The sequence below is a fragment of the Pleuronectes platessa genome, chromosome 1 (genome assembly GCF_947347685.1).
Source record: "Pleuronectes platessa chromosome 1, fPlePla1.1, whole genome shotgun sequence".
NCBI classification, from domain to species: Eukaryota; Metazoa; Chordata; class Actinopteri; order Pleuronectiformes; family Pleuronectidae; genus Pleuronectes; species Pleuronectes platessa.
Window position 1 is genome coordinate 30754042 of NC_070626.1, and position 27593 is coordinate 30781634.

Genomic DNA, 27593 nt, shown 5'->3' on the forward strand with positions numbered 1-27593 from the left:
TAGATTTAAATCGAAGAGACAGAGAAACGTGAATCTAAACATTTAAATGTCTGTTCTTTGTGTTTAGGATAAAGTCAGATTTGATTGTGACAGGAAATGAACTACAGACACAACTAGAATGTCCGCTGATATAAAATAAAGATCAGAGGGTGTTATTGTTTGTAAAGTGCTGATGCAGGATTGATAAATCTACAAGCTTTCCCACCAGAAGAGGTTTGATTCCCACAGGTTGGATCAGGTCTTTGAACAGGCTCCAGCAGATTGCATGAAGAGAACTGGACTGAGTGATGGTGCTGGTTCCCAGCACATCTTCATCATCAGGATCCATGTGGGAGTCAGAGGGGAGGGGAGCCCTCCCTCGGGAGCCGGACAGCCAATGGGAGCCCTCCCTGAATCTCCCCTCTCGTATAAAGGCTGGTCATGGAAGAAGCTGCGGGAGAAAGTTCACCTGGAACCGGATCGAGCTGAGGCCCTGGACCAGAAGCAGGAATGGAGCCCAACAAGCAGACCCAGCACGGCTCCGGCGAGCAGGAGGAGGCGGGGGACGGCGGACCGGTGCTCAACGGGCACGTCGACGGGCTGGGGAAGCGGCCGGCCCCCGGTGGCACCGCGCGCTCCTCCGGCGGTGCGAAGGCTCCGGGCGCGGAGAGCTGGCGGGAGGAGCGCACCCGCAGCGTGGAGGACAACGAGACGAGTCTCCCGGCCCTGGCCGCCGCCTACACCACCATCCTGCGGGGGCTGGGCGAGGACCCGCAGCGCCAGGGGCTCCTGAAGACCCCCTGGAGAGCCGCCACCGCCATGCAGTTCTTCACCAAGGGCTACCAGGAGAAAATTATAGGTGAGTGTCTAAATCCACAAATCCGCTCAGAGGAGGCTGCGGGATCTGCTCCTGCGGGCAACAGGTGTCAGGTCCGGGGGACAGATCCTCCGAACTCCCTCCGACTCATCCAGGGAGCAGCTCCTTACACTTTAAATTGATTTAAAGATAAACTCACACTAAACCACTTTGTGCTTTTCGGTTCGTTATTTATTCCACTACATTTATTTAACAGATCCACAAAACAAGTGAACATTAGATTAAATATGAAGTATTGTTATAGATTAAACTACCAAATAACACACTGAGTATTACAAACTCTCCATCCAGCCTGTAACTGCTTCATACAAACACACATCGTACAGGAATAAACATAATATTTTATAAAATGTGGTTATAAACCAAGTGAAACATGATTTGGTTAAATTATCTTCACATGTGCAGCCTGTAAATGCTGCTGACACATTAATAAATCACTAATAAAACAACCGGGTACTTCTTATTAGAAGTTTGGGTTTTAATAACAATACCTAAATACATGTTTGGATATTAAATTCAGTTTGTAATTAAAATCTTTGTGTGCAGCCTGATGTGGAGTAGTAGAAGTACAGTAAAGAAGTATAGAGCAGAAGAAATATATTAAGTATATTACTTATGGGGACATAAGTACTCACAAATGTCCCCAAGTACACAACTTGAGTAGAAATACTTTTTTTCCTTTCCACGACAGCTTTTGAACTAATTCACTCTCATCTGAATGAGAGTGAATTTAAATCGTCTGTTTCTTTGACTCAAGCTTTTTCTTTCTGCAGCTCAGTGAACGAGATATTAACACTAAATATTCTGACTTTTATTGATTTGCTGTTTCATGTGAGGAGCTGAAGTTAGGAATCGATTACACAAGTTAAGATAAAGTTATATTAGTCCCTCTCTGGGAAATCAGTATGTTAATGAACCTAATCAGCAACTGATGACTGCTCATTTCTAGTTTTTCTGCCTTTTCTCCTATGATTCATAAACTCAGTGTCTCTGGGATTCAGGCTGTTCGTTGGACAAGAAGAGTCTTTTTAAGATTAGACTCCAATTGACTAAGTTGAGTTTCAGCTCATTGTTGTTGGTGAGTTTGAGCAGTTTGTGGTGATGCAGCAGAAATGGAGGAGATGTTCTGCTTGTCGTCTCCCCCCCCCCCCCCCCACACACACACACACACACTGAACCAGTGCTCTGATTGGACAACCGACTCCACCACCTCCTTATGCACAAAAGTCCAAAATCACCCGAGTGCCTCTTCCTGCCTCCTCTGCTCTGGATGTCAAAGTGGCCCCATTTCATTTTGATGGATCGGATTCTCTAAGAAAATAATTTTTTCCATGTGATCGTCAAATAAAAGAGCAGGAGGTTCATCACATGACTCCTGCTCCTCAGCGCCTTCAGATTCCTCTGTGAGATTTATCTGCGTCCAGTTTGACCCAGATGTGCTCAAAACACACCTGGATGTCCACATGTGCCCCCCCCCCCCCCCCCCTTGTTCTCCGCCCCTGCCTGGTCCAGATCTCCATCTGGAGGCAGTTTGTCGCTGTGGGGGTTGTTTGGTGTGTTGTGAGGCTGTAATGTTAAAGTGTTAAAGGAATGCATCTTCTCACTGGGCGGCCTCACATTCTTCTCTCCCTCCGCTCACTGAGGGAATCGAACCCACTGGTTCACGTGTTTTCTGATCTTCTGGTTTGAATACGACGACCAGCAGATGAGCTACAGCTGCTGGTTCAGACACCGATGGTTCTAAATGTGCGCGTTGCTCATCAGGCGGAGGCAGGGCTCAGCCTCTCTGCTGATTGGCTGCTGCCGAAGCCTCCCCCTTTGATTTGTAGGGCTTGAAAACTATCCTATAGAAATACCATATATACTAGGATGTACTGTTCTTTTTGAAAACCGGCTTTAACTCTCTGCTGTTTAATAAAACACTGTCACGGCAAAGCACCTGGAAAAGTGCAAGATCACGCAAGAAGCAGCCAACACCTCCTGAATCTGTAGATAACAGATCCAGAATCTGTAGATAACAGATCCTGAATCTGTAGACAACAGATCCTGAATCTGTAGCTAACAGATCCTGAATCTGTAGCTAACAGATCCAGAATCTGTAGATAACACCTCCTGAATCTGTAGAAAACAGATCCTGAATCTGTAGATAACAGATCCAGAATCTGTAGAAAACAGATCCAGAATCTGTAGAAAACAGATCCAGAATCTGTAGAAAACAGCTCCTGAATCTGTAGATAACAGATCCTGAATCTGTAGATAAAAGCTCCTGAATCTGTAGAAAACAGCTCCTGAATCCGTAGCTAACAGATCCAGAATCTGTAGATAACAGATCCAGAATCTGTAGAAAACAGATCCAGAATCTGTAGAAAACAGCTCCTGAATCTGTAGATAACAGATCCTGAATCTGTAGATAAAAGCTCCTGAATCTGTAGAAAACAGCTCCTGAATCCGTAGCTAACAGATCCTGAATCTGTAGATAACAGATCCAGAATCTGTAGATAGCAGCTCCTGAATCTGTAGATAACAGCTCCTGAATCTGTAGATAACAGCTCCTGAATCTGTAGATAACAGCTCCTGAATCTGTAGATAACAGCTCCTGAATCTTTAGATAACAGCTCCTGAATCTTTAGATAACAGCTCCTGAATCTTTAGATAACAGCTCCTGAATCTGTAGATAACAGCTCCTGAATCTTTAGATAACAGCTCCTGAATCTGTAGATAACAGCTCCTGAATCTTTAGATAACAGCTCCTGAATCTGTAGATAACAGCTCCTGAATCTGTAGATAACAGCTCCTGAATCTGTAGAAAACAGCTCCTGAATCTGTAGATAACAGCTCCTGAATCTGTAGATAACAGCTCCTGAATCTTTAGATAACAGCTCCTGAATCTGTAGATAACAGCTCCTGAATCTTTAGATAACAGCTCCTGAATCTGTAGATAACAGCTCCTGAATCTGTAGATAACAGCTCCTGAATCTGTAGATAACAGCTCCTGAATCTGTAGATAACAGCTCCTGAACCTGTAGGAATGTACATATGAATATATGCATGTGAGATTACAGGTGCAGATATTTGTTGTGTTTATTGTTCTATAGACGTTCACGTGTCAATTCACGTGAACGTCTCATCCACACAACAACACCAAGACTCTTTTCCTTCTCTCCTTCACTTCTTCTCGGAACAAAAGGCGAAATGTACTCGTGGTAATAAACACGTTCAAATGAAACGCATGATATAAAATTCATTATAATTCTGTATGATGCTATAAAGAGTTTAAAACCAGATCTGGATCAGTGTTGATAGAGAGAGAGTTGACTTATTTGAATGTGCTGTTTCAAACGTTTCTCACTTGTTAATTCACATTCACAGATATGGAATTTCGATGTCTCTCTCACATTCATCAATGACTTCCTTTAAAAAAAGATCCTAAATCTCATTAACAATAATCAGGTAGAAGCTGATTCATCAACTGTCATGTTTGACTTTGGTCCAGGATGAGATCTTATAGGTCTCTGGATGTTTATATGAGAATATCTGCAGGAAATGAATTCTGGATGGAGGAGACCATTGAGAGTAACAGTCGGACGGAATCAGGCTGAGAGTTGAACAGACGCCAGCGGGTGTTACACCAACGGGGTCGCAGACGTCATAAGTCGGCGCTCGTGAGGCGTTCGATACCTCGTCCGGCTTTCGTCCCAACGTGAGCCTGAAATCCTCGTGTTGTCGAGCACATGACGGAACAGAAGTGAGAAGTTATGCAGAGATTAAACAGGAGCTTAGTTACAGGAGGAGAAGGAGACTTCCCTCCAGATGTGACGCTCGGACCTGAATCTTGTGTTTTCATCAGACGAGAGAATCTTGTTCCTCGAGGTCTGAGAGGGTTCGGCTTTTTTCTTCAAACCTAAAAAAAGAAACTGCTCCACGAGCCCCGACATCCGGATTCCACTCAAAATCATTTACACCTGTTTGACTGACGCACACGACGAGCGAGAGAAGAACGACTTCAAGATCGTCAGCTGATTGTGTGTCTGCCCGGCAACACACAACGTCAACAACAACAGTAACAAATAATCTTTTGTAACGCCCGAGCGTCGGGTTCAAATTAAAGAGAAACAAATTTCCTGAGACTCAACAGATGAGAAACCTGATGGAGAACAAATATATAAGGGCTGCGTGTGTGTGTGTGTGTGTGTGAGTGTGTGTTAAAAGGCAGGGATGTACAGGGGTGACTCATCATCCAAACGCCCAGGGTTACGACTATGTATAGGAAATCTACACACACACACACACGTGGCTGAACAATGAATGAACCTTGTTTATTTAGCCTTTGCACAGTTTCCTGCTTCATACAGAGTCAACACATGGCCTCTTCTCTTTGTGTGTGTGTGTGTGCGTGTGTGTGTTAGACATTATCACACACACACACACACACACACACACACACACACAGAGCAGGCAGCACTATGGAGCATTGACCTGATGACGGGTCACGTTGTCATTTCCTGACACCAGCTTCGTCTCTGTCACCCAGAGCGTCCGACCAGCTGCTGCTCTTTACTTCAGGTTGATTTAATGTTGTTTCCTCCAGGGAGTGTGTGTGTGTGTGTGTTTGTGTGCGTGTTTGTGTGTTTGATAAACAACTTCCACTGTATCTGCTTGTGTAAAAATCAGCAGTGAGAAAATAAACAAAAGAATAACATCAAATTCTTGTTATTTTCATGACTGCGTTGATTGATCGTATCACTTTTCAAAAAGACGTTTCACTTCCTCGAACTCGGCTCGATTTCTTCAGGTGCTTCTAATAATCTATGAAATTCCGTCATGATGCCGACACGTTTCTCTCCAGCGTGACTTCCCCTTCGTGACAGAGTCATTCTCTCCACATTCCATTGAGTCTTAACGTCTTTAAATCACACATTTCAGATAAGCTGCCTGAGAACCATCACGTTTCCAGGTTTTCTTCTACATCCCAGTGAGGCAGTGGCAGTGGTCTGGACGTCACCCACAGCTGATAGTTTCTCCTCAGACAGGGAAACCAACCAGGTTAACACAACTTGGTCCAGATTTCAGGTTCAGTTGTGTGTTTCTTTAGACTGTGTTTGAACATTATTAACTTTGTGGGAACAATGTGATCAGCAGCAAAGTTTCTTTACTTTGTCCTTGATTAGAAAACTTTGGGAACAGGATTAGAACTTTGTCTCTGCGTCGGCCTGAAGGCGACTGGACGAGGAGAATCCGTTTTTCTTCTTCGTGGGTTAATTACTAAAGTCTCCAGGAGCTGGTTCAACCAGTGAAGAAGAATCGACCTCAGCTCAGTTCTGATCTCATCCAGATGTTTGTCGCCTCATCACTTTGGTCCAGACCGAAATATCTGAATAACTGTTTGAAGAACCATGAGATCTTGTTGTCATTGTCCCCAGGGGATGAATCCTACTGAGTCCAATGTTATTGACGCCTCAGGTTTGACGTCAGAAAACGTATTTGTTCCATAGTTTCATTTATTCTGGTTAGTTTCGTTTTGTAGTTTTTCATTCTTCCTGTTGTCATCGCTGAAAAGTCAGAAATGATCCAAATATGATTCAAACTTCTTCAGAAAATGTGAGGAAGACTAAGAATCTTGATTTGACTCTCGAGCGATGAAGACGAGGGCACGATGAACGATTCCGTGGTGTCGCACAAACTGCGTCACAAGCAAACACAATAAGCAGCAGAGACGGAAGCAACAAGTCAGAGTGCTCTGTTGTTCAGGTGCCCCCCCCCCCTCCCCCCTCTCTCACAGATAACGAGGCAGGAAATTAAAAAGTGCGGCGGCGAGAGCGAGAGGCGTCGACCGCGTCACAAACTGATAAAGACGCTTTATTGAGCCGCCGGCGACCGAAAGATGCAATAAAGCGACAACAGGAAGAAGCGAAGCTATAATTAGACGATGGACGTCACGTGACGAGGCTGTGGGCGGAGTCTGTTTGACCTCGAGGGGGGGGGGGACCCCGATGCAGGAAGGATTTTCAACACATTATAAAATGTCTGAAAACTGAAAAGTCATAAAAAGCAAATTGTTAAAGAAATCAATCAAATCAATGGTTAAATATTGAAGCTTCAGTCGGATTTAAATGAAGGAAGTCAGAGTTAAATTATAATAATAATAAATTCCATATTTTTCAGGCGCAATCAGGAAGATTTTGTTCTTTTCATTTAATTTCATCCCTCGTTTATTTTTCCATTTTTTTTTCTGCAGACGTGCTGAACGACGCCATCTTCGACGAAGACCACGACGAGATGGTGATCGTCAAAGACATCGACATGTTCTCCATGTGTGAGCATCACCTGGTGCCCATCTTCGGCAGGGTGAGACACACACATGCACACACACACACACACACACACACACACACACAGGTGAAGGCAGATATAAAGATACATTTTCACTGAAAGATGAATTTCTGATTTTCAGCCTGAGACTTTTGATCGAAGTGAAGATGTCACTCTTCATTTTTCGCAATTTTTCTCTTTCTCTCTTTTATCGACTTAGCAATTAATACAAATTACAGGGTTTAGTTCAGGTGTGAGACGTCGGCTGTATTAATAAAGAATCAATGCACATCTGTACGGCTGCACATCTGGTTCACTACTGCTCGGGTTGATTTAAACTTTGCTCATGAATTTTCCATTTCTCGAAACCGGCTCATATGTTTTTTGTGTTTTTTAGTTGGTCGTTGTCACAGTGGATGTTGTGTATTCGTTGTTGAATCTGAACCTTGAACCGGTGAAGCTGGAAATCAGCAAAACACATCGGGACCATTAATAATAATATATTGTATTTCTATTGCACCTTTCAAAACCAGAATGTGCGTCACTGCTGCTGTCGTCACAGAAACACAGAGAGACGGTTTATTGCCTCAGACCAGTTTGTCCTGTTTTCACCACTGGTTTGATTCCTTAGAGAATAATAACACGTTTAGATGTTTTCTGTGACTGTTTCTTGAGACTGTTGAGACTTGGTTTAAGGTGTGTTAGGTTTGAACTCTAGTCTCTTCTCTTGTAGTCTCTTCTTTTCTAGTCTCTTCTCTTCTCTTCTAGTCTCTTCTTTTCTAGTCTCTTCTCTTCTCTTCTAGTCTCTTCTCTTCTAGTCTCTTTTCTTCTCTTCTAGTCTCTTCTCTTATCTTCTAGTCTCTTCTCTTCTAGTTTTTTCTCTTCTAGTCTCTTCTCTCCTAGTCTATTTTCTTCTCTTCTAGTCTCTTCTAGTCTCTTCTCTTCTAGTCTCTTATCTTCTAGTCTCTTCTCTCCTAGTCTCTTCTAGTCTCTTCTCTTATCTTCTAGTCTCTTATCTTCTCTTCTCTTCTAGTCTCTTCTCTTCTAGTCTCTTATCTTCTAGTCTCTTCTCTCCTAGTCTATTTTCTTCTCTTCTAGTCTCTTCTAGTCTCTTCTCTTCTAGTCTCTTATCTTCTAGTCTCTTCTCTTATCTTCTAGTCTCTTATCTTCTCTTCTCTTCTCTTCTAGTCTCTTCTTTTCTAGTCTCTTCTCTTCTCTTCTAGTCTCTTCTCTTCTAGTCTCTTTTCTTCTCTTCTAGTCTCTTCTCTTATCTTCTAGTCTCTTCTCTTCTAGTCTCTTCTCTTCTAGTCTCTTCTCTTCTTTTCTAGTCTCTTCTCTTCTAGTCTCTTCTTTTCTAGTCTCTTTTCTTCTCTTCTAGTCTCTTCTCTTATCTTCTAGTCTCTTATCTTCTAGTCTCTTCTCTTCTAGTCTCTTCTCTTCTAGTCTCTTCTAGTCTCTAATCTTCTCTTCTCTTCTCTTCTAGTCTATTTTCTTCTCTTCTAGTCTCTTTATTCTCTTCTATTCTCTTCTAGTCTCTTCTTTTCTAGTCTCTTCTCTTCTAGTCTCTTCTTTTCTAGTCTCTTTTCTTCTCTTCTAGTCTCTTCTCTTATCTTCTAGTCTCTTATCTTCTAGTCTCTTATCTTCTAGTCTCTTCTCTTCTAGTCTCTTCTCTTCTAGTCTCTTCTTTTCTAGTCTCTTCTCTTCTAGTCTCTTCTTTTCTAGTCTCTTTTCTTCTCTTATCTTCTAGTCTCTTATCTTCTAGTCTCTTATCTTCTAGTCTCTTCTCTTCTAGTCTCTTCTCTTCTAGTCTCTAATCTTCTCTTCTCTTCTCTTCTAGTCTATTTTCTTCTCTTCTAGTCTCTTCTATTCTCTTCTATTCTCTTCTAGTCTCTTCTTTTCTAGTCTCTTCTCTTCTAGTCTCTTCTTTTCTAGTCTCTTTTCTTCTCTTCTAGTCTCTTCTCTTATCTTCTAGTCTCTTATCTTCTAGTCTCTTATCTTCTAGTCTCTTCTCTTCTCGTCTATTTTCTTCTCTTCTAGTCTCTTCTATTCTAGTCTCTTCTATTCTAGTCTCTTCTATTCTCTTCTAGTCTCTTATCTTCTAGTCTCTTATCTTCTTTTCTCTTCTCTTCTAGTCTCTTTTCTTCTCTTCTAGTCTCTTCTCTTCTAGTCTCTTCTCTTCTCTTCTCTTCTCTTCTAGTCTCTTCTCTTCTCTTCTAGTCTCTTCTCTTCTAGTCTCTTCTCTTCTAGTCTCTTCTCTTCTCGTCTCTTCTCTTCTAGTCTCTAATCTTCTCTTCTCTTCTCTTCTAGTCTATTTTCTTCTCTTCTAGTCTCTTCTATTCTCTTCTATTCTCTTCTAGTCTCTTATCTTCTAGTCTCTTATCTTCTAGTCTCTTATCTTCTTTTCTCTTCTCTTCTAGTCTCTTTTCTTCTCTTCTAGTCTCTTCTCTTCTAGTCTCTAATCTTCTCTTCTCTTCTCTTCTAGTCTATTTTCTTCTCTTCTAGTCTCTTTATTCTCTTCTATTCTCTTCTAGTCTCTTCTTTTCTAGTCTCTTCTCTTCTAGTCTCTTCTTTTCTAGTCTCTTTTCTTCTCTTCTAGTCTCTTCTCTTCTAGTCTCTAATCTTCTCTTCTCTTCTCTTCTAGTCTATTTTCTTCTCTTCTAGTCTCTTTATTCTCTTCTATTCTCTTCTAGTCTCTTCTTTTCTAGTCTCTTCTCTTCTAGTCTCTTCTTTTCTAGTCTCTTTTCTTCTCTTCTAGTCTCTTCTCTTATCTTCTAGTCTCTTATCTTCTAGTCTCTTATCTTCTAGTCTCTTATCTTCTAGTCTCTTCTCTTCTAGTCTCTTCTCTTCTAGTCTCTTCTTTTCTAGTCTCTTTTCTTCTCTTATCTTCTAGTCTCTTATCTTCTAGTCTCTTATCTTCTAGTCTCTTCTCTTCTAGTCTCTTCTCTTCTAGTCTCTTCTCTTCTAGTCTCTTATCTTCTAGTCTCTTATCTTCTAGTCTCTTCTCTTCTAGTCTCTTCTCTTCTAGTCTCTTCTCTTATCTTCTAGTCTCTTATCTTCTAGTCTCTTATCTTCTAGTCTCTTCTCTTCTAGTCTCTTCTCTTCTAGTCTCTTCTCTTCTAGTCTCTAATCTTCTCTTCTCTTCTCTTCTAGTCTATTTTCTTCTCTTCTAGTCTCTTCTTTTCTAGTCTCTTCTCTTCTAGTCTCTTCTTTTCTAGTCTCTTTTCTTCTCTTCTAGTCTCTTCTCTTATCTTCTAGTCTCTTATCTTCTAGTCTCTTCTCTTCTAGTCTCTAATCTTCTCTTCTCTTCTAGTCTATTTTCTTCTCTTCTAGTCTCTTCTATTCTCTTCTATTCTCTTCTAGTCTCTTATCTTCTAGTCTCTTATCTTCTTTTCTCTTCTCTTCTAGTCTCTTTTCTTCTCTTCTAGTCTCTTCTCTTCTAGTCTCTTCTCTTCTCTTCTCTTCTCTTCTCTTCTAGTCTCTTCTCTTCTCTTCTAGTCTCTTCTCTTCTAGTCTCTTCTCTTCTAGTCTCTTCTCTTCTCGTCTCTTCTCTTCTCTTCTAGTCTCTTCTCTTCTAGTCTCTTATCTTCTTTTCTCTTCTCCTCTAGTCTCTTTTCTTCTCTTCTAGTCTCTTCTCTTCTCGTCTCTTCTCTTCTCTTCTCTTCAGGTTTGTTGTGAGCTTCAGACGAAGCTTTAAATCTTCATGATTTGATTTGAAGAAAAGTCCTCAGACGTTTATCTGAGGAAACATCCGTCTGTGTTTAATCTGGAGACAGACCATGAGAAACAATCAGATTAACTGGGATCTGTTCATCCTGCACTGGTTTCACTTCCCTCTCTCTGACATCATCACTCTCGTCTGAAGCCTGATTGGCCTCTTCACTCTTTGCCTCTTCCTCTCTTTTCCCTCCATCGCCTGCAGGTGCTCGTCAGTTAAGACAATACAGGCAGATGAAGCTTTCCACTGTTTAAATGTGGGTGGGTGTGTGTGTGTGTGTGTGTGTGTGTGTGTGTGTGTGTGTGTGTGTGTGTGTGTGTGTGTGTGTGTGTGTGTGTGTGTGTGTGTGTGTGTGTGTGTGTGTGTGTGTGTGTGTGTGTGTGTGTGTGTGTGTGTGTGTGTGTGTGTGTGTGTGTGGGTGGGTGTGTGTGTGGTGACACCAGGTGGCTGTTTATTTCCCTGCACCTCCTCCCTCTCCTCCTTTCGCCTCTTTAATAACCTTTCATCTGTCAGTCAGTCTGTGACTCAACACTTACTGTCCTCCTCTTCCTCTGTTCCTGCTTATCATCCTCTTCCTCCTCTTCCTCTGTTCCTTTTTATCATCCTCTTCCTCTGTTCCTGCTTATCATCCTCTTCCTCCTCCTCTTCCTCTGTTCCTGCTTATCCTCCTCTCCTTCCTTCTCTTGCTCTTCTTCCTGCTCTTCATCCAGCTGTGTGACTGTTTCCATGTTTGCTGCACCTGAACAGTTTATATTTTAAATTGTTAAGAGGTTATAAATTAGTATATATATATATATATATATAAGCACGTGGCATCTATTGCACTTCTGTCTGTCCTGGGAGAGGGATCCTCACATATGTCTCTCTGTTAAAAGGGTTTTTAGTAGTTTTTCCTTACTCTTGCTGAGGGTTAAGGACAGAGGATGTCACACCCTGTTAAAGCCCTATGACACGAATTGTAATTTGTGAATATGGGCTATACAAATAAAATTTGATTGATTGATATATATATAAAAACACACACATCCTCCTCTTGTCGTGTCCCTGTTGCTCGTCCTTCGTGTGGAGATGATTCTTGTTTTCTAACGTCTGTCGCTCACAGCTTGTTCCAGTAAATGTGAACAACACGAGCAGATAAGTGGAGGCGCTCGGTTTGATGTCTTTGAGATGAAGATGAAGAGGAAGAGGAGGAAGAAGAAGAAGGAGGAGAGGAGATATTTGCAGCCCCCCCACCGCTTCTGCCCTTTCTCTCGTCTCGTCAACAAATTGAAGTTGACATTTGAGTGGAGCGAACACGTGTGAGAGAATCAGAGCCTCCAGACGATTACAGCCGTGATTCTCCAGCCGACCGCTCGTCTGTTGCTCGTCTGTTGCTCGTCTGACGTTCATATTAAAATCCTTTTTTACTTTTCTCTTCCTCGTTTGATGATCTAGTATCAAATGGAAGGATGTTGTCTTGTTTTTTTTTTTACTTTTTCAACATTGTGAGAGTGATTTTTTTTTTTTAGAGTTTTTAGTTTTGTGAAAATGATTCTCGGATCTTGATGAAATTAATCCGACACATTGAGGCAGCTGGTCTCTGGTGGGTTACGTTCATGTGGTTTATACGCCTGCGATCCACCGGCTCTCTCCTGGTGGCTCATTCTCCGCTGCTTGTTCAATGCTGTGGCTCAGGGGGTAAAGCGGTTGAAGTGGTCTTTGTGTCTGTGTCTCACTGTCGCCAGGGGGAAATCAAACAACTGACCATGAACTCTTCCCTCTGTGCAGGTTCACATCGGCTACCTCCCCAACAAGAGAGTCCTCGGCCTCAGCAAGCTGGCCAGGTGAGGACACACTCCCTGTGTGTGTGTGTCTGTGTGTGTCTGTGTTTGTGTGTCAGAGAAAGCTGGTGTGCGTTTAAGCTGATTAATAAAACGTGTTTGTGTGTACTCGTGTAGAATCTGATCCCACTGACCCCAATACCTTCAGGCTTATCACACTAACTCCCCCCACACACGTACGCAAGCACACACACACACACAAACACACACACTCTGAACACAGCTGAACCATTCACACAATTGAGACTAAAACAAAGCTCTTACTACAGTGCTGAGTTGTCGCCTGCTGCAGCTTCTGCTGAACCCTAGGTGGCGCTAATTAAAAACCTGCAAAGCTTCGTAGAGAAAAGGGAAAATTCCGGTTTCGTGTTTCAGTAAAGACGGACTTCAGAGGGGGCGGAGCTACAAACCAGTCGATGCTAATCTCCTGACGATGTTATGATGCCGTTTCATAATTTCTCCATGAGAAACATTTTTGGGGTTTCAGTCTCTTGCCCAAGGTGACTAGGATCGAACTGCCGACCTCCTGGACAGAGAACAACCCGCTCTACCCCTGAGCCACAGCCACACCGAAGCTGTAGATCAAGTCCTCGGACGTGTTGAAGAGACCTAATCGTTCCTCCTCTTCCTCAGTCTGGGAGAAGGATCCAGGTCAGATCCAGCTCCAACATGGAGGCATGAACATAAAGTCACGATTCAGAGATGATCGACTCGAACATCTCCTTTAAATCGCCCGGTGAGAAGAACAGAGCGGCGGCTTCTTTACCCTCAAACGTTCGAAGCAGCATTTGCTCTTTTCCTTCATGTCCATGCGCTCGCGTGACATTTCCTTCGAGGTGGACGAGGTCGAGTTTGTCCAAAGTGTTTTCAGTCAGAGAGAAGAGCAGCAGGTCGAAGGTCGTCCTCCTGTTCGCTCACGTCTGAGAAGCAGCTGCAGCTTTTTACTGTAAAGACACAGAACAACTTGTTTTTACTGAATTTAACTCAAACAAAGTATCCGATTACTTCCTCTAATGTCATTCGTCTTCTCTCTCCTCAGGATTGTTGAAATCTACAGTCGGCGACTACAAGGTAAGAATCAGTGACTCATTCCTCCGCAGTTCAGTTCAGTTCATTTTCTCGTCTGTGGATCAAACTGTGTTTTTCTCTGCGTCCTGTTTGATGTTTGTGCGTCTGAACGATGATGTTTGTGCGTCTGAACGATGATGTTTGTGCGTCTGAACGATGATGTTTGTGCGTCTGAACGACTTCAGTTCAGGAGAGGTTGACCAAACAGATCGCCGTGGCAATCACCGAGGCCCTGCAGCCGACCGGGGTCGGCGTCGTCATCGAGGCAACGTAGGTCACGACCTCAAAACCACACGTTTACTTTTCCTCCTTTTCACTCGCTTCACCTTCTTTATTCGCTCTGCTCTTCATTTTCATTTGATTCATTTATTTGACTTATTCAAACCATTTTACTTCCCTTTCTTTACTTTTACTTCTTCCATCACTGTTTACTTTAAATTTATTATATTTTTCTCCTCTTTTTATTCATATCAGTTCATTTCCACCTCCTCTGTTCCATTACTTTTATTTATTTTCTTTTCATCACATCCTTTTCTATCAGTTTTCTGTAACTTCTCCTTTCTTTCACCTCCTTTTTTTCTCATTCATTAATTTTTGTCTCATATTTATTTCCTCCTTTTCTTTTTTTAAATCCTTTTCTTAATTAATTGAACGTCTTCATTTTTATTTATTTCTATTAATTCCCTTCTTTCCTGTCTTGTCGTTCACCCCCCCCTCTCTCCTCCTCAGTCACATGTGCATGGTGATGCGCGGCGTTCAGAAGATGAACAGTAAAACCGTCACCAGCACCATGTTGGGAGTTTTCAGAGAAGATCCAAAAACCAGAGACGAGTTTCTGACGCTGATCCGGAGCTGAGGAGGATGAAGCTCCTCCTCCTCCTCTTCCTCCTCCTGTTGCCTGGGTTACCTCCACCTGCACGGACCAGCCATCCTGCTAAATGTGTGTGTGTGTTTGTATGTATGTATGTATACAGTGCCTTGCATAAGTATTCACCCCCTTTGGACTTTTCTACATTTTGTCATGGTATAACCACAGATTCAAATTTATTTCATCGTGAGTTTATGTAATGGACCAACACAAAATAGTGCATCATTTGGAAGTGGGGGGAAATATTACATGGATTTCACAATTATTTACAAATAAAAATCTGAAAAGTGTTGAGTGCATATGTATTCACCCCCTTTACTGTGAAACCCCTAACAAAGATCTGGTGCGACCAATTGCATTCACAAGTCACATTTGCAAGTCACATAATTAGTAAATAGGGTCCACCTGTCTGCAATTTAATCTCAGTATAAATACACCTGTTCTGTGACGGACTCAGAGTTTGTTGGAGATCATTACTGAACAAACAGCATCATGAAGACCAAGGAGCTCACCAAACAGGTCAGGGATAAAGTTGTGGAGAAATATGAAGCAGGGTTAGGTTATAAAAAAAGATCCAGAGCTTTGAACATCTCTCTGAGCACCATAAAATCCATCATAAGAAAATGGAAAGAATATGGCACAACCGCAAACCTACCAAGAGGAGGCCGTCCACCCAAACTGAAGAGTCGGACAAGGAGAAAATGAATCAGAGAAGCAACCAGGAGGCCCATGGCTACTCTGGAGGAGTTGCAGAGATCCACAGCTGAGGTGGGAGAATCTGTCCACAGGACAACTATTAGTCGTCTACTCCACAAATCTGGCCTTTATGGAAGAGTGGCAAGAAGAAAGCCATTGTTGAAAGGGATCCATAAAAAATCCCGTTTGGAGTTTGCCAGAAGCCATGTGGGAGACACAGCAAACATGTGGAAGAAGGTGCTCTGGTCAGATGAGACCAAAATTGAACTTTTTGGCCTCAATGCAAAACGCTATGTGTGGCGAAAACCCAACACTGCCCATCACCCTGAGCACACCATCCCAACAGTGAAACATGGTGGTGGTAGCATCATGCTGTGGGGATGCTTCTCTTCAGCAGGTACAGGGAAACTGGTCAGAATAGAGGGAAAGATGGATGGAGCCAAATACAGGGAAATCCTTGAAGAAAATCTGATGCAGTCTGCAAAAGACTTGAGACTGGGGCGGAGGTTCATCTTCCAGCAGGACAATGACCCTAAACATACAGCCAGAGCTACAAAGGAATGGTTTGGATTAAAGAATGTTAATGTCTTAAAATGGCCCAGTCAAAGCCCAGACCTCAATCCAATAGAGAATCTATGGCAAGACTTGAAGATTGCGATTCACAGACGGTCTCCATCCAATCTGACTGAGCTTCATCTTTTTTGCCAAGAAGAATGGACAAACCTTTCCATCTCTAGATGTGCAAAGCTGGTAGAGACATACCCCAAAAGACTTGCAGCTGTAATTGCAGCGAAAGGGGGTTCTACCAAGTATTGACACAGGGGGGTGAATACTTATGCACCCAACAGATGTCAACTTTTTTGTTCTCATTATTGTTTGTGTCACAATAAAATTTATTTTGCACCTCCAAAGTACTATGCATGTTTTGTTGATCAAACGGGAAAAAGTTTATTTAAGTCTATTTGAATTCCAGTTAGTAAAAGTACATAATGGGAAAAAGTCCAAGGGGGTGAATACTTATGCAAGGCACTGTATGTGTGTGTGTGTGTGTGTGTGTCCACTGGTTTTACACGGTCAGATCTGGTCAAACGATTCTGGACAGTTTGTCTGAGGTTGAGGACTTGTTGTTTACTTTCAGGCCCCAGGACTTTAGCCCTTTTGTCCATGTGTGTCGTGTTTGTGGGTTTGTGTGTGTGTCTGTGTGCGTCAATCAGTTATCAACCTTGTAACAAACCAAGCAGAAAAATCCACCATGAAGGTCACATCAGGTCAGGGATGCTGGTCAGTTTGTGTAAAGACTAAATCGCCTCTGAGATTATTTTTTCATTTACAGCAAACTGCAGCAAACACACATTAAAATGAGCTTTTGTTTAAATGCACATGAACTTAAAAAAATCTAAAATCAACAAATAATTCATCGGCTTAATGATTTGTTTTGTTTCAAATTCAAAGTCTTTCAGTTTTCCGACATTTAACAGATCAAATGACAAATCGCCTCGTTGAACAGAAAGAACTTAAAGATGAGTCAATGATTTTAACCGTTAACATCGGGGATTTGTTTCAGAAACGCGTCCAGACAGTCATCAATTAATAAAGTTTTGTCGAAAAAACGTAGACGACTAAACGACTTGTTTAGATCGTAAACAAAGATGGACGACGCGTCTCCACTTCCTCAAGAAATGAAGCCAAAACATATCGGAAGATGAATGTCGCCATTTTGCAGCGATGACGTCACTTGCAGTCGGAGTCGGTGCATTTGTGATCGTGAGAGTGGAGCCGTGGTAACGATGCCCCGTCCATACATGCTCTTAACCAATCAGGAGTCAGCCTCAGCTGTCAATCATGACGTCTCAGCCGGTTTTTCGATAAACTTTTATTGGACTTTTTAGTTGGGTCCCATCTGCGAACATGGAGGAGACAGTGTTTATGAGCTGTGCTGCGGCCGACCACCAGGGGGTGACCTTTTGGGAGCAGTCATGTCGTCCATCTTGATTTTCAGTCTGTGGTTAAACGTCAGTTGATCTAAAACTCGAAGTTTATCTCAAAATTAAAATATTTTAACATCACAGAATGTTTGTTGGAAAATGAGTTAAAAGCAGCTTCATCTGAAAACGACACCAGATGTTTGTGTTGTGATGATGAAACATGTTGATGTCATCATCTCCGTCCTGTGTGAAGATCTTTGTCATCCAGATTCCACGAGAGGGAAATGAAAAGTGTAAAATTAAAATTAAATTGTGTGTTTGTTTCTTCTTTCCAGTTGTCGTCCCAGCAGAGGAACAATGTGGAAATGTGTGTGTGTTTTTGTGCTTTTTTTAATCTCAATGTCCCCACACAGATTTTGGGAGGTTTTAACTGGAGTGTGTGTGTGTGTGTTTGTTTGTGTGTCTGAGGTAAGATGTTGTTGTGTCCGTGGCCTTGTTGTGAAGGTCGGCCTGTTTCTTTGGCCCCTTCACCATCATTGTCACTTTATGTACTGTGTTGATTTCAAAGACTTTTTAATCAAAGAAAATAAATTTACTGTCTGTGACGACGACCGTGTGATTCTTCATCAGACGAGAAACTGAAGTGTGTTGCACTGAAGAAACACACACACACGTTGAGAGAGAAAAACAACATGTGCAGCAAACTGAACTGATGAATCCAGCTGGAAATATATAAAGGGTTTGCAGAAAATCTGTGAAAGTGCAGAAGAGGAGTTTAGAGGCTGGAAAAGCAGCGAAGGAATAAAAAAGCTAAAACTAATCTGTGGATTCTGAATCAACTTTTACACAAGAAAACACAAAGTGGAGAGAAGAAGGGGAGAGAGAGAGAGAGAGAGAGGCAGAGCACACATACTGTGTATACAATAAGGGGGGGGAGGGGGCATGGGATTCTTAGAAAGTCTGACGAGAGGAATGACTCAGCAGAGTTTTGTAACATCACGTTCACGTGTTTCCGAAGTTTTTTACATTGAAAACTGATAAAAAGAAAAACTCTGAACTTCGATTATCTGCACGATTATTTACAAACTGCTGCAGTTTAACTGAGAAGTATTTCCTCTGTGGTTATGAAGTAATTAAATCAAAGGTGGGATTATTGCGCTGGAGGATTTGAATGTGTTTTTGGGAGTTTCAGTCCGAATCATCAGATCTGAACCAAAGTCTGTTGCTGCTGCTCCAGAAACAGTCTCACCATGAGTCATCACTTTTGATTTGATTGATTCATTTATCAAGTTCCTGTTGTTTTCTCAGGTTCAGGTCATTTCATCTTTTTTATATCATGAGAAAAAAATATTTATATTTAGGGAACTGGGAAATACTGAAGAAAAATCACAAATATTAATTAAAATGAAGATAAAAAAACTTTTGTGCTAATGTTCAGGTTGAAAAAAAGGTTAAAATCATTCAGCTGTGAAGAAAACATGAAAACACACAGTTAACGTCTGACAGTTTGATCTTTGTTCAGGTTTGGATCCAATAAAAAATAATTAAAAGTTTGCTCAACAAACTCCAGAATGTCCCTTTAGTTCCCTCTAGTGGTGGAACTTCAAACTTGAATTCAATTGAGTCATTTACATGATTCTGCTCAAACTTTATAAACTCAAATAAGATGTTTTGGAGCAAAATTTTAAGGGATGGAATCAATCAATCAATCAATCAATCAAATTTTTTTTGTATAGCTCATATTCACAAATCACAATTCGTCTCATAGGGCTTTAACATGGTGTTACATCCTCTGTCCTTAACCCTCAGCAAGAGTAAGGAAAAACTACTAAAAACCAGGTACAAATACGTAGAAAACTCAGAGAGACACATGTGAGGATCCGTCTCCCAGGACGGACAGACGTGCAATAGAAGTCAAGTTTAAGAAAACATCATCAAGATTAAAGTTTTCAGCAGCATTGATGAAGGTAAACATTTTGATAACTTCAATACTATATGTCAAGCAGTACTGCTGCAATCAAAGTCTATGGTCAGCAGCCAGCAAGATCATGATCCACCATCAAGATCAGATCCACTATAGTCCACAGTCATTGTCCACAGCCACCAGTTAGGATCCATCATCAGCTGCCACCTCGGTTGTGGTCCACCACCATTATCTGATGCCAACGCGACACAGGATCCGCCATGACCACTACGATCAAACCGCCATACTGGATCCACCGTTGCGACCTCTGATGCACGATCCACAATCGTTATCCATGGTGCGGCAGCAGAGGCCCTGGATCTGCAGGTGATAAAGTAAAGGGACTCGGGGAAGGGGTCAAGTCAGTAACATGTACTGATGAGATATGACTTACTTCGATGTGATAGGGATGAAGAAGAGGAAGGAGAAGCTGGAAAGAGAAGGTCCATGTGTCATGTGTCATAAATTCCCTTTGCATCTTAGCGTCATCAGGTGTTTTTGCCTTGTAATCAATGATACATGCTGAACTTGGGGCTACACTGAGGCTCAAGGTAAATCTGACGACTGGTTTGTATGGTAGTACTATGAAAAACATGTGGCCCACTCAGTAGATCAGCCATCAATACCTCTATGCCTTTTTAAACTAAACACTTCATGTTTTAGAACATAGGACAAGATCTGCCGCACTAATTAATGCTTTCCGCCAGTTGACCTTCTTGACCTATAGCAGCATAACTAAGAGCAGGTCTAAGACAAGGCTGGACCAGCTCTAACTATAAGCTTTATCAAAAAGGAAGGTTTTAAGCCTACTCTTAAACGAACAGATGGTGTCTGCCTCCTGAACTGAAAGTGGTAGATGATTCTACAGAAGAGGGGCTTGATAGCTAAAAGCTCATATCACATCGCTTGTTCGCCTACTTCGTCGCAAGATCGTCTCTGACGATGTTTGAGATCTCCTCCGATCATTATTATTGCATGTTGCTCTTTTTCTCTCTCTCACTTTCTTCTCCTACACGTGTTTTCACCTGCATCTGCAAATTCCTGTGTCCTACAATTCCATAATTTTGACTCCAAGCCACATCGTTCGTCATGGCCTCTTGATTTTGCATCAAGAGGCCTGTCAGCCATTTTGACTCCAAATCTAGTGAGTCAAACCACCATATTGAGTTCCATTACCAGGGTATGTTGGTCATCATAATTTCGTGAATCATTTTCGGCCCCCCTTCTTCCTCTTACACACAAACACACACACACACACACACACACACACACACACACACAGACACACACACACACATACATAGAGACACATAGAGACACACACACACGCACAGAGACACACACACACATAGATAAACCATAGGTATTACATGTGTGTGTTATAAATCATGATAAGTGCTGTTGTTGTTATATGTGCAGTGGCGGCTGGCCAATAGGGGGCGCTAGGGCGCCGCCCCACCTGATTGAAAGTGATTTTTAAAAATTATTTTTATTTTTTTATTTTTTTCAAAATAATAATTTAAGTACTGCTTATTCTACAAATAAATATGTTTTGAATCATCAAGAACCAGTCATACATATAATATAAACCATTAGTTAGGGGATAATTTGTGTCCATGGTCATTTCTCCTCCCTCCTGGGGCGCTGGGAAAGTCGCCCCAGCACTGCAGCAGCTCAGCCAATGGTAGGCTGTTGCTGAGGCAAAAAAACACATAGCAACGGGTAAATTAGCCAATGAGCGTCATCAAATTTGATAAGCTTGGGGCGCTAAAAATATCGCCCCAAGCTTTAAGTATCCTAGTGTGGCCAGATGCGGGTGCCCTCCCTGCCACTGGGGGCGCTGTCAGCCCCTATTTAAGGCAGCAGCCCACTCTTACTCGCGTCTCCCTGGCGCTGTTGTTTTGTTCCGGGACCTTGGTCGGCACACTTGACTGAGACACCTTGTCACATTGCCGGACTGGCTTACAGCGTGGAGTCGCTCCACCGGGGAAGACGAGTGCGGTAGCGCGCACCAGCGGGGTGAGTAACGTTGTCTGCCGCTCTTGCTTCTATCATGCCATAGCTGACCCTGATTCCACCTTACAGCTAATGCTAACTGTATATAGTTAACTTTAATCATCCACCTGTAAATATTACAATAATATACAATGATATTGTAATTTGTACTAAGAGTATTCACTAATATATGTAATCCAATTGGTACATTTTATGTTCCTATGAGACAGTTTTTCTTTGTATATAGTTATTTTTAATCATCAACCATTTGTAAATGTCTCTCAAGAACTTGAATTTTGTATTAAGAGTATTCACTAATATACATCTCATATCATTGTCATTATCTGTCAAACTGTTGTTTTTAAAGGGCAATTAAATAATTATTGTTTATCCCTAAAACAATGGTATCTTTTGGTTTGGGTTCTTTTATTGGGATAGTTACCGAAAGCTTCTGGCACCTACAGCCCCACCTAGAATAATTTTCACCAGCCGCCACTGTATATGTGATATAGTGGCGTTTTGTTAGAATATTAATCATTGATTTACATTAATGTTGTTACCTTTTTAATAAATTCGAGTGTAATTAAAGTACCGGTATTTTGTGATTATTTGTACATATGTATGGTAATACAGCTTGATTATGATAGCTTGTGCTCAAACTTAAACCCGTCTTTGATAAATTTTAATTACAGATTGTATTATTCTTAATTGACAATGTTATTGTTTTTCATTAATTATTTAATCATTCTTAATTGATAACTGTATCATTTCTAATTAATAATTGTACGATTCTTAATTGATAGCTTTATAATTTTTTATTATTTTTCACAAAGAATTTTTATTATTTTAATAATCATATTTCATGATTATTCATAATTAGCAGACGTCATGTCTACAACTAATGCACAGCAATATATATAAACAGAATAACCAAAATATACAACAAAATCGCACAAACCTATCATTTACCGCCACCAGCTCTCAGCTCAGCTCAGAGAGAGAGAGAGAGAGAGAGAGAGAGAGAGAGAGAGAGAGAGAGAGAGAGAGAGAGAGAGAATCAGAGTGTTTTACTTGCTTTAAAAGGTCTGAACACACACACACAGCTTCCTGTCTTTGTGGAACATGCTCTTTTTCTCATTTTCAGAAACTGATGATGTCTGTTAAAATGTTTTTGATAAAGTTCTCTCAGACATTCGGTCGGATCTCTGCGTAGTTTTTTGCAACTCCAGAGAATCTTATGATGTGAATTTCAGGCTCGCGGGCTGCAAAGTCTTGCCACAGGTACTCAGGTGACAGAATCTTACTGGGCTTATTGATCCACATATACCTGAAACCACGGAACAGGAAAAACAGTCATTACAATATGAACCTAGTTCAATGCCTGCTCAAGTGACTCTGCTCACCTGTTAATATGACTCTCCTCCTGCCAGGCTGCCTCGATGCCTTTTGTACGATCATCCCAAAAGTTGATGATGCAGGTTCGGGAAAGCCGTTGTACTTCCTGCAGGTTGCCTCCGAATGCCCCCCCACAGTAGTAGAAGTCCCCTTCCTCAGGAGCCATGTAGGCTTTGGAGATAGGCCGCCGCTCATAGGGGAGTGCGCTGCGGTGGGCTTTGTAGTAACCTGCAGAAACAAGTTGGAAAACATGGGAACATACCCAAATATTAAGGTGAGACTTCATCTGGAATGGTAGAGCTGAGTGGTCCTGTTGGATCACTCAGCTTCATCTAGCATGTAGCTTCATCTAAAACACATCCGACATCGTTATCACACAACTGAATAAAACTGGGATTTCACTACACAACAGTAGGTGTCCCTCTACAGTGGACCGGACCAGTCTGTATGATATACAACCACATTGTTGACACTAAGAGTAGAATTCTCTGCTGACCTGGATGGAGCACACCGACCAGATCTCCCAATGACTCCGTGCCCCAATGGCCGTGGAATTCGGAGTCCACATCCAGACAGAAAATGAAGTCGGCGTAGTCAAGAAGCTCATCATCTATTAGGGCCTGCACCAGAAACAGCCTGCTGGCACTGATATCCTGCCAACGGTTAACGGTTGGCACTGTTTTCACCGTCAGCTGGAGGTGGAGCAAAACTTGTTTTTAGAAACCAGGCAGAAAGAGTCCAGCTGACCTGGACTCACCTTATTGGGAACACACTTCCTTTACCTGTCTGCCGCTGGCCATTTTGACTTGGAGCACCTCGTTTGGCTGGTCAGTATAGACGAACACATGCACATTGAAACCAGTGAAGAAGTGCTGCTCCATGGTCTCCAGAAACCTTTTCAGGAACCTAATGTACCTGTGGAGTAGGTGAGAGGAGTCATCTCCAGGTAAAGGTCAAACCAGAAACTCTGTGTTCATGGGGCGTAGACAAGTAAACACTGTGACATCATACTTTCCCTGGGCAAACACAGTGGCTGCGATGGTGAGGCTCGTCCCCTGGTAGAGGCTGTCGAGGAGAACCGGGTTGAAGGTTCCCTCCCAAACCACTGGAACCGACCAGGACGTCATCGTCAGCACGTCAGTACGACCAGTGGCGTTTCCTGGCATAGGCAGCATGGGCAGTTGCCTAGTGCGCAAAATGTCGAGAGGGCGCCACAAGAGGCTGATTTACTAAGACGCGATACATGCAATGTTGACCAATGAAGTAACGTAACACCATCGTCCTCTAACCCCGGAGACACATCGGAGGGCTGAAGCACCGCTAAGTGCCTCGAAAAGCTGTACTCCTCATTTCCGCACCCATGATATCAATCGGGCTGTTCGCTCCGGCAGCGAAATACTGGTAAGCGCCGGGAAGTGCTGTGTATAGCCGGGAAGCTACGCGGCCGGCTCGCGATCTAATCAGGCCGGAATACACACTGACAAATGGATTGTGTCTTAACCGAAACACACAAGCACACAATCTCTTGTGGGGGGGTGACAGCTATAGGCTTGTGCAGGTCAGTCACCCGTGAAGACTAGCATAATTTGGGCTCCAACATTGCCAGGGTCGGCCCTGAGTACGATTATGATCAAAGACACAAACTGACATATAAACTACCAGCTCCCTCTACAGGGTGTTGACCTCCTTAGGCCACACCCTCCCTCATTACACAAGTATGCATCATCTGATATGCTTAAATCCAATAGGCATTCAAGTTATACAGCTTGGAGTTGGAAAATATGCATAAAAATGATTATATGTTCAAAATACCCCCTTGCCTAATAATTGTGCACACAGTGTTCAGGCAACTGACATCACTAAAACAGAATGAAAGTCTGAAGGACACAAAACAGCCTGTCAGACTAAACTAAACAGAAAAAGAAAGAGTTACTGACCTTTTTGTAGGTGAAATCTGATTCTGTTTAAAGGGATCTATAACTCTATGAAACAAAAACCCAAGATCAATAATTATTTTATTACCAATCAATTAATCAGTTAATATTATAACAAGGAACATTCGTTTGTGTGTGTGTGTGTTACCTGCCGGACTGCCGGACTGAGCTGTACAACAGTCTGTAGATTCAAACAGAAACATAATCATTAAACAGTTCAGTCAGTGTCATCAATCGTATCAATAGCATCAGAATCAATACTCGCCCCAGCAGCAGAACACACAGCAGAATCACTGCCCCAGTTTTAAGCATGGCTGAGTCAGACCAGGATAGTTCTGATCAACAGGGTCAGAATCCTTAGCCCAGATCAGGTCCACTAGATCCAGGTCCAGCAGTGGGTATTTCCAAATATCTAGTAGATCTAAGTCCTCTGGAATGAATCAGTCCCTGTATTGTACTGGTTCCATCTAGTTTCTAACCCCGGATCTAACCCAGGATGAATGAGCTTCATCGTGCTGCAGTCTAATTGGTCAATCAAGATCGGGCGGCTGTATACTCCTCCTGTCTGATTAGCTAGAACATCAGGGTCCGCCTTCTCCCTAGGAGCTCCAACCAATAGCCTGTCAGTATGAGACAGGTGAGAGAGTGTAGATGTTTTCAAGGAAACTCCAAACTTCCGACGACACTCTGTCATAAAATCTGAGTTCAGTTCCTTTATTGTCTTTATGCTGCTGGAATTAACACACCCACCAACTTCTTGCTGTCTCTGAGCAGCCTCTCTCTCCTCTGTCCTCATCCTTCTAGACCTCTCTGCTGCATTTGACACAGTGAACCATCAGATCCTTATTTCCTCCCTTCAGGACCTGGGTGTCTCAGGCTCTGCTCTCTCCCTGCTCTCTTCCTACCTCAACGGCCGCACATATCGGGTAACTTGGAGAGGATTTGTGTCTGAACCTTGTCCTGTCACTACTGGAGTCCCTCAAGGTTCTGTCCTGGGTCCCCTCCTCTTCTCTCTGTACACCAACTCTCTCGGCTCTGTCATTCACTCACATGGCTTTTCCTACCATAGCTATGCTGATGACACCCAACTAATCCTGTCTTTCCCCCGATCTGAAACACATTACATTAGCAGCTTTGCAAATTATGCATATTGTGATGTATTTTGAATAAGACCAGGCATACTGTTTAGCCAAAATTCACCTACCTTGCACTAAAGTCTCTTCACCTGTTTAATAAAAATGGAGCCAGACCTGCAACAAAATAAAACTTGTATTGACACTCAATACATTTTCACAAAGTTTTAAGTACATGGTGTTCTTTTTTTCAGAAAAGCTCTTAAACGTAATTTATACATCTTCGGACACCAGCCACCCAGTAAGTCACATTGACCAAAGTTTGAGCATAGTCAAAAATTACTAAAATTGACAACATACTCGGCTTCAAGGTCCAATCTGAAACCAGGACCTGAGGTAGAAATGTTTTAAGAAGATGGTCATATCATTTTGGTATTATTTAGCTTTTAGCTAACTAACTAGATGACCTTTTTTCATTGTAATTGGAAATCTAAATATATCAGCAAAAGATGTAAATACTAACAACATTTTAAGAGAATAACAATTTCCAGTCACATAGTGAGGAGGAGAACAGTCCTCATGCTTTATGTTTGACTTACACTCAAAGTCAAAGTCCATTAATCTCTTGAGGAGAGAAGAGACGCGAGGACTGACAGAGTTCTTCTTGTTTCCCACTTCTTTGGCTAACCATCTTGTCCGTCCTGGTGCCTTTGGTTTGATTGATTCCAACGAAACATCTGAAATCACATTATCAAACGAAAAGAAACTTCACGAAAAAACTGCGCTGACAGCTCCTCTAAAAGAGGGATTCGAAACCATCAGGTTCTTCAAGACAAGATATTCACTTCCCATTTAATATGCAAAGCAAAACTTCACAAGATTGCATGAGCTGACCTGCAGTGATATAGTTGCATCAACATAACCTCAGGCAACAGGTCCTCTGGTCGGAGAATTCCTGACCAGCTTGCAAAGACAACAATCACATCACAAAACATACCTACATAAAATTGTCTGTATTACAACACAACCATATTTAGTGTATTTTTCTGCTTCACGGTCCTATACCACTCATTGTATTGGAATTATGTTGTTTGTGAAACACAGCCTGGATAAACACTGGAGCCTTTTTACATATCACACTGCACAGGCCACCTAGTGGCTCCGGTCGGTAGTAATACTCCCATTCAGTAACAAACAAAATAATTAAATATTCAGTTAATATATATTCTGTTGTGAATTACTAATGTTGGGCCAGAGCCCAGCGGGGAGCCCCCAGACACTGGAGCCGAGAGGAACAAAGGGTTGTTAAACTTTGGGCGGGAAAACATCCTCCTGCAGGCTCAAGAATCTCCCCCTGGTGGTGGAAAAATGTCCTGGGGTTTTCCCAGAAACCCCTGCTCAGTTCCAAGCCCCGCCCACTCAGGTCCAGCTCTGACACTCAATTGGCTTAAAGCCAGCATCATCCTATGACCAACTCCTCAAGGAGGAGGACCTCTCAGGTAATTTAAAAGCCCATGAACATCAATAATCGCAGCCATTTTACCCTGCTCTGAAGACAACACCAGGCCCCTTCGGGGCCTCCCAGCTGATTTAGTTGCTAAAGGGGGCAACTTTAACTTTTAGTTTATCAGCCATTTCCTGCTCTCTGAAGACGTCAATAGACCGTTCCCGGTCTAGCTAGATGATTTTAGTTGCTAAAGGAGGCAATAATTACAGACGTTTGTTTTATTTCATTTGTTTTATTTCTTTATTCAGTCGACGTTTTTTATTTTCAAAAGGACTTTTGCTCTTTTAACTTGAAAAGACCAAACAGGAAATTGCACGCGGAACAATCTCAGACTGTTTAACTTTCCCCACGGACTTTACTTTTCTTTTCCCAACGATCTACAAACGGCTTCCACAGCCGTCCCCTGCAGAAGCGCGAGATTCATTCCGCTGAGGAGCACGAGCTCCACATCCCTGAAGAAGAAGGACGA

General features: G+C 42.3%; 2 protein-coding genes across 2 annotated transcripts; one reads left to right on the forward strand and one right to left on the reverse strand.

The window, feature by feature from the left end:
• Positions 1-459: 459 nt before the first annotated feature.
• On the forward strand, positions 460-17862 carry gch1 (GTP cyclohydrolase 1). Its single transcript, XM_053425308.1, has 6 exons — positions 460-838; positions 7092-7201; positions 12648-12703; positions 13740-13771; positions 13954-14038; positions 14498-17862. Exons 1-6 carry the CDS (start codon positions 490-492, stop codon positions 14622-14624), a joined length of 759 nt encoding a protein of 252 aa, XP_053281283.1. The 5' UTR covers positions 460-489; the 3' UTR covers positions 14625-17862.
• Positions 17863-22112: 4250 nt separating this feature from the next.
• Positions 22113-24846, reverse strand: LOC128442725 (globoside alpha-1,3-N-acetylgalactosaminyltransferase 1-like). The gene is made up of 7 exons (XM_053425297.1): positions 24693-24846; positions 24548-24592; positions 23622-23795; positions 23393-23525; positions 23107-23302; positions 22619-22838; positions 22113-22542 (listed from the first exon to the last, which is right to left on the reverse strand). Exons 3-7 carry the CDS (start codon positions 23783-23785, stop codon positions 22401-22403), a joined length of 855 nt encoding a protein of 284 aa, XP_053281272.1. The 5' UTR covers positions 23786-23795; positions 24548-24592; positions 24693-24846; the 3' UTR covers positions 22113-22400.
• Positions 24847-27593: the final 2747 nt, after the last annotated feature.

Excerpts from the sequence above, each read along its gene's own strand:
- LOC128442725 (XM_053425297.1), bottom strand. The coding sequence starts at position 23,785 with ATGCTGCCTATGCCAGGAAACGCCACTGGTCGTACTGACGTGCTGACG. Across the intron at positions 23,303-23,392 it reads AAATGGCCAGCGGCAGACAG|CTGACGGTGAAAACAGTGCC; the intron begins GTAAAGGAAGTG and ends CTCCACCTCCAG. Across the intron at positions 22,543-22,618 it reads GAGGAGAGTCATATTAACAG|GTATATGTGGATCAATAAGC; the intron begins GTGAGCAGAGTC and ends CCGTGGTTTCAG.
- gch1 (XM_053425308.1), top strand. The coding sequence starts at position 490 with ATGGAGCCCAACAAGCAGACCCAGCACGGCTCCGGCGAGCAGGAGGAG. Across the intron at positions 839-7,091 it reads CTACCAGGAGAAAATTATAG|ACGTGCTGAACGACGCCATC; the intron begins GTGAGTGTCTAA and ends TTTTTTCTGCAG. Across the intron at positions 12,704-13,739 it reads GGCCTCAGCAAGCTGGCCAG|GATTGTTGAAATCTACAGTC; the intron begins GTGAGGACACAC and ends CTCTCTCCTCAG.